The following is a 10,886-nucleotide window of genomic DNA, read 5'->3' as shown; positions in this document are numbered from 1 at the left end:
AGCAAATGTTATTTCAAAGTGACTAATGTAAAGTCTAGTACCAGCCTCTTAAAGTTATAAATTGTCCATATAATCAGTGTCTCTTGATTCTACTAAACGATACAACAGCAGAAGTTACGGAATCGACATTCAGTAAAAAAGACCTAGAAGTATATGAAAAACAGATGTGCATACAACATTACAATTCCAATCATACTGATATAGTGTGTGATAGTTGACCCAATATTTGGACACAAATATCAACATGTTAATTCAATCCAGATTTTTTTGGCATGCTTGAGTCCATACTGTACATGCGCATATTTTAACACACTGGTGGGAGTTAATCCAACAAAACAGCTACAGTTGATTCAAACAATGTCAAAGTGAGTAGGAAAACTCAAGTTCAACTGCACTACACTTTATCCGTCGCCTGGGGGCGCTTCTGTACGGTCTGTAAAGAGCCCAGACCGTCATGCACCGGGCCGGGCAACATGGCGGCGCCCTTGTAATATTTTGGTGCCGAAAACCAGCCGGTTTCTGTCGCTATTTAGGATCTGGGCGGCTCGTGCAACTTTACAGCTCATGCACGGTAAGTCTGAGGTCTTTATTATTCTATCTACGACCGTTTTAGTCCGATTTTTGCGCGTGTTATCCTCGAAAACCGGAAAATATTTGAGAAATGCGGCGTGCAAAATCCACTTTTGCAGCGCGCTTATTCATATTTCCAGCACCATATCGGGAGGTTGTAGCTGGACTGTCGATATTTATCTAGACAGTACGGAAAAGGAAATGTAGGTAGATTCATAACTTCCACGCGTCCAGTTTGTCTGACAACGTCTGTAGCTGTGATGTGATTTGTCATGAAATTGTTTCCCTGTGGTCGGGGCTACGCTCCAAATAAGGACGTACTAAGTAAATCGATTATTTCCACCGAATTATGGGGCAAAATCCATTTCCTGACGTTCGTCAACCGTTAACAGAAAATTGACATTGAGTACTACTACACTGGATTCATGCAAAGACAGTGTACAATATTCTTGCTATATGGTAGAACATTGGGGTACACCTATCTGTAGCACAGGTGTGTTTGCCGCACCTGACACCTCAGGTGAAAGTGAGAGTTGTTGTCAGGTTGGTTGGAAGGCTACCTAACTCCTCAGCTTCTGTGCCTGATGATAATCTAGCAGATGTGGGAATTATCCTGAGTTCATCCCAGTTCCCAAATGTTATATCATGATTAGTTTTTTGCCAAGTTCTTGCCTTCGTTTTCAGTATCAAACTGACACACTCTTTAGAGCTCTTTTAGTTGAAGTAAAAGAAAGAAGGAAGGAAAGAAGGAAAAGACAAAGAAAGAAAAGTAAAAAGAGAGTAAGGAGAAACAAAGGAGAGAAGAATTTTGCTGACCTTTTGACAGAGTGTCCTAACACTTGAGATTGGTCCTTCATTGATGCTGATGATGTTATCCATCCTTGTCACCCCTGAGGACTCTGTAATGCCTCCCTGAGGGGTGATCAGCATTACCAGAGAGCAGGCCTGGTTCTCTGGTTACCAACCCTCTGCTGGACCAGAAGGTCAGGGGTTCGAATCCCCACTGATTGCCTGTCTCTCTGGTTGCTCACTTGTCAACACAAGAGTTGCAATAGCCTGGGTGCCAGACTTATAGCACACTGGACACAAAGTATCTCAGTAAGCACGTGCTCAGTGTCCAATGTGCTATGGTTCTGGCACCCAGGTTAGAGTTGCAATTCCTATATAAAGTATATGGGGTATTATGAACCAGCTCAAAACTTTTGTACTTGTAGGTGTGGCTTTTGTTTTTACAACAGCTATGTCTATTTAGTATTTACCAGCTACTAAGGAAACCTGAAAATGCAGGGATGTTTTGACAGAAAGTTGCTTTGGTGGTAGCCTGGTTACCAAACCTATTTTAGCTCCCGAGGTCTACATGTACATGTACATCCTTTCCGCAGAGAGGATGTAGGACTCAGGAGCTATAATACGTCTGGTAACCAGGCTACTCTGGTGGTACTGTAACAGTAGGGGGTTTATAGGCGCTACCAACTGACCCGGCCGATGGGTCTAGACCTTTTGGCCGAGTGGTTTGAGCATCAGGGTCTGAAGCTGGTGCTCGGGTTTGGTCGTGGGTTCGAACCCCGGCCCGGGACCAGGAGTGTCTTTCTGTTTCTACTGCTCGCCTCTGTTTCTTACAGTACCAAGGAAGTTTCCATCAATGAATTCTCCTACAATCCCAGCTTTAATTACAGTCATTAGACCATTGAGAGCAATAATGGCTTCATAATCCTATTGACAATTAAGAGCATTAACTAGGGTGTGAAGTGATCACATTATCATCAGTACAACAGTCCTACAAAGGCCTGTCCTCCCCAGGGATCTGTTTATATAATAGCTGTCTATTATCTAACTCTCTTGACAAGTGACTGCCTAATGATTATAATGAACAGTACCAGTAGTGTCCTTATTTATGAACTTATGCCAGTGAGGTGTAATGTGCTTATGTAATGCACCATCTACTAGGGCTGGTATGGACCGGAAAAATAGTATCGGTCCGGTCCGGTCCGGTCCGAAAAAAAACGAAAAGTCGGTGGACCATTTTTTTGGACCCGAACAAAAATTCATACTTGATCACTACACACAAGGAGGCCTGCCAGGAAAATGAACATCCAGCGTTAAAATAAAGAGATTTACCTTAGTTTCCGTCTCTGAGAACTTGTGAGAAGTGAGATAGGAAACCTAGTTATATCATCCATGGTTATATTTAATGTTCTTTGAAAGATACAGGACAAATTGTCAACACTTTATTCATGTTTCTGTCATTATTGAAGAATTTCATTAGAACATGTATGGTATAGATACAGGTACAGGTCCGGACCTGGACCTAAACCTCTGTACCTGTACCTGATGTTACGAAAAGGTACGCAGCCCTACCGTCTACCAACTTGAAATACTTTGTCAATGCAAAACGTAAGTTGCAAAGCAGGCCTTGCTGCAAAGTGGGTAAACCCAAAAGTGCTTTCCTGAAAACTTGTTTCTCCTGTGCATTTTCCATATTCATAAGGCAGCTAATTACATATTCATGAGGTTCATACATATTCATGAGGCTCATGCATATTCATGAGGCTATATTTACCTTACAAGCTTGGCTTATGCAATACAACCACCCAGCTGTTGAATAACACAAGTGGGTACAAAGGTCACCCTACCATGCTCCGCCTACACTGTGCAAAGAAAAGCCACACTGACAGTCTGGCTGGTCCAGCGACTAACGGTGACTCTGCAGAACTGGACACAGGAACAGGAGAGGGCCGGTTCTTTTGTCCTGCTGTTTGTGAACCGCAGAGACATGTTTTTGTAACCCAGAGGGACATGCTGTAGACTTGGTGGCAGGTTTGCTGTGTGTGGAAAGGAGTGGAAGCAAGCAAATCCTTCTTGACTTGATACCACCGGCATAACTGACTGGGTCAGACTGACTGTGTGCAACAGGCTGCCCTGTAAGCTGTCCCTGTCTCTCTCCTGGCTTGCCCTCACTTGGAGCAAAGATTTCATGGAGATTGTCCACACTGCCAGAACTTGTGATGGCTGTGAAGACTGATTCTTGACAAGCCAGCGGTCTTGCTACAGGCCCTGCAGCTCTAAATCAGGCCAGTAATGCCTTGCCCTGCAACCACAGCATGTCAGAACATTCAAAACCACAGGCGGGGGATCTGGTCTTGGAATGCCGCCAGCAGGAATCCTTACAGAATGTCCGTCTTATAAAACCTGCGGTCTCTGCTTGTCACTGTCTCAAGGAGGTGGTCAACAGATCAGATTCCTTTCTTAAACTGTGAAACTCTAAAGGGCTTCTTCTTGCGTAAAGCTTAAACCTCCGAAGTCTGGTTCTCTTCCTAACAAAAATATTGAAGTGAAGATTGCCAAAGAAAACAACTCCAGTTGTGTGGTATCAATATGAATATGGAAACTTTTTACATCTAACACGGAAGATGGAACAGCTACTACTTGGCTGAAACTAGTGAAAGTTGAAGAAGCGTGAGGAGGACGGATTTAAGACGAGAAGATGTTTTACGAGGAGGACGTACCGGTGGAAAACCGGGTGGACCTGGCGTACTCAGACCTGGACCTGTTCCCCGAGCACCTCTCCAAGAAAGCGGACAAGATCCGGAGTCTCCGGCTCAACAACAACCGGATTCTGGTTCTCCCTCGCGCCGTGTCGCTGTTCCACGAGCTCCGACATCTAGACATCAGGTACGTGAACTCAAGTCTAGTATACCTTATCTGATTTGCCTCCTCAACCAGTATAGACTTTAGTCAGCATTGTCGTTTGTAACTGTGTTTTATATGTAATTTTAACTGATTGTATATATTTTATAATATCCACCTATACTTTGAAACTGCCGCCTATTGCTAAAATGACACTATTTTTATCATAGTAACTGTTTTTATCAAATTGTGATTACTGTAAATTCGGTTGTGATTCAGTGTTGCACACTGCGAATGCCAATAAAGCTATCTTGTATCTTGTATCAGCGCCAACGGGCTTACCCACGTCTCTGCCGAAATCACCCAGCTCCCAAAACTCAGGACTTTCATCGCGAAGAACAATCTCCTTGAAGACGGAGCTCTACCCAAGGAGCTGCACCGGTGTGTGAGTCTGGAGGTTCTGAATCTGAGCGGGAATGTTTTTACTGAGTTTCCGGAACAGATAACGGAAATGGCGGGACTGAGGGTGCTTTACCTCGGCGCTAACAGACTCTGGACGGTTCCCAGTGAGATCAAGAACATGAGCAGGTGAGGACGGTTCTGTTTTCTTGTTGTGTTGTTGGTATATTACACATATTTCCGTGTTCTACTGTTCTTGTTATCTATATGTTTGAAAGGGCTCAAATACTGTTTTCTAGTTCTTGTGTTGTTGGTACATGTATATTACATATGTTGTGGCTCAGAATATCAGAAGTATTTCTTTTTATTTATAATTTTTAATGCAATTTGTGATTCTTAACATGATGATATTGATGAAGGCTAGACATCCAGGTAAACAACAATTCTCATAAGAAATTCAAACTCTACTACTGGATAAATTTCGGAGACAATATCCGGATGTTTCAAGTGACATCCGCTACTCTTCAACACCGTATATGACACCAAACCTGGGTATACCGGTAGTCATGCCATATGATAAGTTGTTTTTCTGCGATTTCAATTTTTTTTTTCTCAGAATCACAGGTAGCAGATAAGGGTATACTAGTAATTGTCTACAGTAGCTTATAGTTATACAAAATATGTATGATATCATATTGATATATTTAGTTGTGTAAGCTTGATTTTTCTGATTACCTGTGTTTGAACTTTGAATGTTGGTTTATTCAAGGACGTTCTTGTTTTACTTGTCAATAATTTTAGTCATAGCAAAAGGAAAATTTATTAGCCTTTTTTATTCCCTGGTGCCCCCAGGGAAAAGTGCATTGTAGTGAGCTTGGATGGTAGTAAAATATTAACTCACCCTATAAGGTCAACATTCTGAACACTTGCAATCATGACAAAGCATATTATATTGTACATAATTTCTACTTCTAGCTGTTTATAGATACAGGCATCTATGAAGGTTCAACATCTAGGTATAGCATAACGTGTATGCTTAATACAAAACTAATCAAGTAACTTAAGTTTATAAATTTTCTGAGGAGTCAGATGTTTCATAATTCAAATAAAAACACATGTTCCAATGTCCTTGATAATTATGTAGCATCCACTACCTTTCATCAGTAACTCAGTGAATGAGATAGATATAGGCAATTTTGAGATGCCAGATGGGACACATTTTTCTGTTCTATATTAAGAATAATCCAAGAAAAAGTCCTAACAAGAAAACATGTTTTGAATACACACCACTGTTGTTGTACATGTGTACATACTTTATTTACATGTACATGTACATGTACCCTGAGTGTAACCAATGAGGTATTTCTCTAGCCTGGTTACCAAACCTATTATAGCTCCTGAGTCCTACATCCTCTCCTATTTTTTTTTTATTCACATAATATATTTATTGAGTATAGGGCAAAAAGCACAAGTTGCTTATAAAGTTATATAACATCTTCTCCTATTTACAGAGAGGATGTAGGACTCGGGAGCTAAAAAAATATGTTTTGTAACCAGGCTACTTTTTCTCTGCCCTCCTTGGTACACCATGTATAACAGTGTGTGTGATGTTGTGCAGTGACGTGTTATAATTGGTCTACATTTTTCAAAGTCAGACACTTATGTATGAGCAAGTCTGACGGTATGGCCGTCTCACATGTCAATATGTATCCTTACCAAGGTGGGTCTGAGAAAAACATGGGAGCAAAACATGAATCAAAGACATTTTCGTTATCTGTATCTCTATTTTGGACATCAAAAATTTGAGGTACATGTTTCTACCTTTAAAAAAGAGTCACTGATTAAGGAATATTCTACTGAAAGATCCCAGGTTTGTTTTGGAGATGATCATCATTACTGTTCACTAATTATAAATGAGAGAAAACATCGCAATATTTGTTTAGGATAACTTGGTTACTGATGAGTCAAGGACAGAACAGGAAAGTTCAGGGGAGAACCAAGTAAATGTTTCATGAGTGGAAATGTTGAAATTTTGCATGGAGATGTCTAGTACTGTTAAATGTATGTCAGACTGGTTTGGAAGATAAGTTACAAAACAAAGTCAAGGCTTGGTTTAGAAGTGGAAAGTTCAGGGGACAGCCCAGTAAGTGTTCAATGAGTTTATGACCAGATTGAAATTTTGCATCAAACTGTCTCACTGACATGTCAGAATAATTGTTTGAAAGATCAGTGATAACGAAGACAGATCCAAGGGTTGGTTTGGAGATGTTACAAACCAAAGAAACACCACAGTGTTTGTTTTGCATAACATGGTTACAGGAAAGTTCAGCGAAGAACCCAGTAAATGTTTAATGAGTTCATGATCAGGTGTATTGATAGTTTGCATGGAAACCGGGCTGACATATCAGATTAGTTTGACAGACCAGAGACGAAACAGACCCAAGCCTCCACAGCATGCCAAAAACTGTGGGTTTGGGGATCTTCAGGGTCTTTGGGAGCTTTTATATTCTATTTTATGATTGCATAGACAACATAGCCGGCCTGGTTGAATTACTCCTGTTTTAGAACTGGGCTAATCAGAAAACAGCCGAAGACCACCAAACCCCCAGTTCTATAAGCCTGCTGCGGAGGCTCTAACAGACCCCAGGTTTGGTTTAAAACAGTAAGGAGGCTCTGTAAGTTAACTGATCAGTCAGATTTCCTGTGTAATCTTTGTTATTATGCTATAATCCAACCAAGCCTGTCCCCATGGGATTAAAATGATGACAATCTTTCTGAAGTTTTCTGATGGTTTCCTAGCCTAGTTACCAGACTGTTGCCAGGGCCTACACAAGCCAGTTCCTCGGCAATAGTCTGGCATCCAGGCTAATAATATCACTCCACCTGAGTTTACTTAACCTAGATATATTACAAAGCTGGCAAAAATGTTTTACAGACTTTTCCTTCAGACTCTGTTTCCAAGACAATCCTCTTTCAGCCTCTTTTTACAAATCCCAGAAGGAACAAAATAAACTGTGGTGGCCTAATCTTTATATTATATAGTTATAACAGCAGCTGCCTTCCTGTAACATAAAGACCTTACAGTTACACAAGCTCAGGCTGACTCTAACTGTGTAAGCTTATTAAAATGATCCGATGACGTAGTTTCCATTATTCTGCTGCCAGCCTTTACAAAATGTATGTAGGGCTGTTAGAGTCCTTTTTACTGGGACATTTTCACTACAGGAAACACCAACTCAACTGTCATTCATCATCATTTGAACCTCAGTGTCTGAAAGTAGTGGAAAGCAACTTGAAACGTCTATCCAGAGTTGCTTGAGTAACAGTGTATCTGGATGTCTAACCTTCATAAGAAGAAGTGTCCATCTGTCAGTACTGATAAGACATCTTCCTTCCTTCCTTTTTCAGATTTAAGATCCTGTCTTGGAGGAAACCAAAATATCTGACAGTTTTCAAAATCTATCCAGTTGCTTGAGTACGAGAAATCGTTTTCTTGTGTATCTCATAATCTGGATGTCCACCTTCATCATCTTAAAAATATTTTCATGAAAGTTCTTCTGTGTTGGTAGTAAAATGTTCAACTTTATTCCAACACAAAGATTACACGGAGATCAAATTTTCGATGACAACTGTCGCCTTTATCATCATCATAAGAAGATGTGTCCAGGTGTCAGTACTGATAAAAGACATCTTCCTTCCTTCTCCCTGCAGACTAGAGATCCTGTACCTGGGAGGTAACCAGATCAGCACCCTGCCTGTGGAGGTTGGTTCCCTGTCCTCGCTGATGTCGCTGGTCCTGTGTGACAACCGTCTGGAGTCCCTCCCCCCACAGCTGGCACGTCTTCGCTCTCTCCGCTCCCTCAGCCTGCACAACAACCGCATCGCCGCGCTGCCCAGCGAGATCATCGCCCTACGCAACCTCACCGAGCTCAGTCTCCGCGGGAACCCGCTGGTCGTGAACTTCGTCCGCGACCTGAGCTTTGACCCGCCGACCTTGCTGGAGCTGGCGGGGAGGGGGGTGAAGAACAGTGGGCTGAGGTATGCGGAGTCTGACGTCCCGCCGAACTTACACCGGTACCTCAGCCTCGCCAGGAAGTGTCCTAATCCTAAATGTACAGGTAAGGAACAATGAAGTAACACTTTATGACAACAATACAACTGTTCCGTAACATTTGAAGTTTACCATCCCTAACCCCAAATATACAGGTAAGTTCCTCCCGACTTTCTACCTCAGCCCCACAAGGAACTGCCCTAATCCTAAATGTACTTGAAGGAACAACGCTGAAACAATTTCTCAACATGATAACATTTTAGTAAGTCTCCAAATCCCAAGTGTACAGGTAAGGGAAAAACAATGTAATTTGTTAGATGTACAAGTAAGGAAAAATACAGGTGCAGTTGAGTTTATCTGTAAGATTTCAGTAACAGCCCAGTCACAGCAGCCCACCTCATCAAGGTCACTGATAAGGAAATCCTGATAACACTTGAGTTTATAGACTACATAAAAACACTTCAGTGGCAACCTAAAATCAAAACACACAGGTCAGCAAAAACCCAGGAACACTCAAGTTTCTACACATAACAACAAGTGCTGGTGTGGCCCACTTGGAATATAGTAAGTTTCTCTCCATGAGAACACTTCACACTTAAGTGCACAGGTAAGCAAAAACCCAGTAACACTAGACTTTCTTTACACAACAACATGTTACGGCTCAGTAAACACAATTGTCCGTAGGGCATGTACCAGTCTGTGGGGTAGAAAGTTACAGAAAATAGTTTGGACCACCAGGGAGAACTAGTAAAGCTACACAGAATCAGGGCAGACAAATCATACTTATCAATTTGCCGTATATAGTAGAGGGGATTCATTCCTCAAGCTAACCGACATCTCGCACATGCAGTCGTCCCTCAGTAAGACATCTGGAGCCGCATAGTTCCCATTTAGAACTTTTATTCAGCCTGTCACACTTATCAATTTGCCATTTCCAAAGTTATCATTCACTGAGATCTGCAGCACAAGACATCAAAGTTTGGTGGTTTCAAAGTAACAGGTCTGCATTTTATCCAAAATCTCACAGGACTGTTTGAAAACTGCCAGAAGCACATTCATGTTTCCCTGGGTACAGAGTTTCAAAGTGCAGGAAAAGTTCAAATTCCTTGCTACAAACAATCTGCACATCTGTATAATGCAAACAGCTACTCTTCCAATGCAATAATTACTCAGGGGCCATTCACACTGGCTCTTTTACGTTGTAGCTAGGGTGTGTGTCATAGCACATTTTTGACAGAGATCTTTCATCCCCCCTGGATTTTCTCTACTAGGGTTTACTCCCATGGACTTCTGAGTGTCTTCCCTGGGTTTCAGTTAGGGTTTTCCTTCCCTGGGATTTCAATATTTTATCCATACTAACTATGAGACTAAAACATATGCAATGCAGAGTATGTCTTACCCTGGGTGCCAAACTAGTATGGAGACTTTAGCTGTTTTCCTTCAGCAGCCAAGGGCCTTCGCCCACCGGTCTAAATTACTACCGCTACTGGGGGGGAGTTGAGCCTGAGGGGGATTTGGTTGACCCTAGAACTGGGCTAGACTCCCCGTAGTGGTAATTTAGACTGGCGGGCGAAGGGCTCTTGGCTGAAGAAGGGAACAGCTAGTGGCCCAAAACGAGTTTGGCACCCAGGGTAAGTAAGTCTGGTAAACAGGCCTGTGGGAGATTATAATAGCCCCTCCAAGCTGCAGGAAGGTCCTATGACTGACAGATATTCCAGTCATCCCAACATGACATTCCCCCGGCGCACTCCGCTGCCATGAAGTCATCACACATCTGTCATCTCTGCCGGTCTGAACAAACCAACGTCCCAAACACGGTCCAACGGTCCTGTGTCCTATCCTATAGGCCTACTAGGGAGGCCCAGTAACTGGTCTAGGGAGGGATATCTTTAAAACTATCACTGTGAACTGAATTCAAACATTGATCGTCATATTTCCTCAGGAAATTTCTCAGCTACAAAATACTTAATTATGTAGATAATAATCGTGATAATAGATAATAAAGGATAACCTGTAGTATTATATAGAATAGACAGTAACAGTTTAGGTAGTAGAGTTAGAAATGTCAGGTCTACAAAACAGTTGTGACGATATGGCTCTATAGGATACTGTTGAATATTACTAGTAATATTTTGTTGTCCATCCCAAAGACCAGGTCCTACATATTACCATTGCTAGTTCTCACAACACCCATGATTGAGATCTATGCCAGTGCAGTATCAGCTGGTAGGTTGGGGGG

General features: G+C 42.0%; 2 protein-coding genes across 2 annotated transcripts in view; both read left to right on the top strand.

The window, feature by feature from the left end:
- The first annotated feature begins 459 nt into the window (after positions 1 to 459).
- The window catches only part of LOC109487264 (kelch-like protein 26), a 27,304-nt gene continuing 16,877 nt past the window's right edge, over positions 460 to 10,886 (top strand). Inside the window, exon 1 of the mRNA XM_019791244.1 lies at positions 460 to 571. The gene's annotated coding sequence lies outside the window, so the exon portion shown is untranslated. The remainder of the gene's footprint in view (positions 572 to 10,886) is intronic.
- Positions 3,072 to 10,886, top strand: part of LOC109487275 (leucine-rich repeat-containing protein 58-like) — a 9,723-nt gene continuing 1,908 nt past the window's right edge. Inside the window, exons 1-3 of the mRNA XM_019791263.1 lie at positions 3,072 to 4,242; positions 4,525 to 4,785; positions 8,308 to 8,714. Coding sequence (XP_019646822.1) covers positions 4,055 to 4,242; positions 4,525 to 4,785; positions 8,308 to 8,714 — 856 coding nt within the window. The 5' untranslated portion in view covers positions 3,072 to 4,054. The remainder of the gene's footprint in view (positions 4,243 to 4,524; positions 4,786 to 8,307; positions 8,715 to 10,886) is intronic.

The sequence above is a fragment of the Branchiostoma belcheri genome, unplaced genomic scaffold (assembly GCF_001625305.1).
Source record: "Branchiostoma belcheri isolate BF01 breed outbred unplaced genomic scaffold, Haploidv18h27 scaffold87, whole genome shotgun sequence".
NCBI lineage: Eukaryota > Metazoa > Chordata > Leptocardii > Amphioxiformes > Branchiostomatidae > Branchiostoma > Branchiostoma belcheri.
Note: the sequence above shows the minus strand (reverse complement) of the source record. Positions and strands in the feature narration are given on the sequence as shown.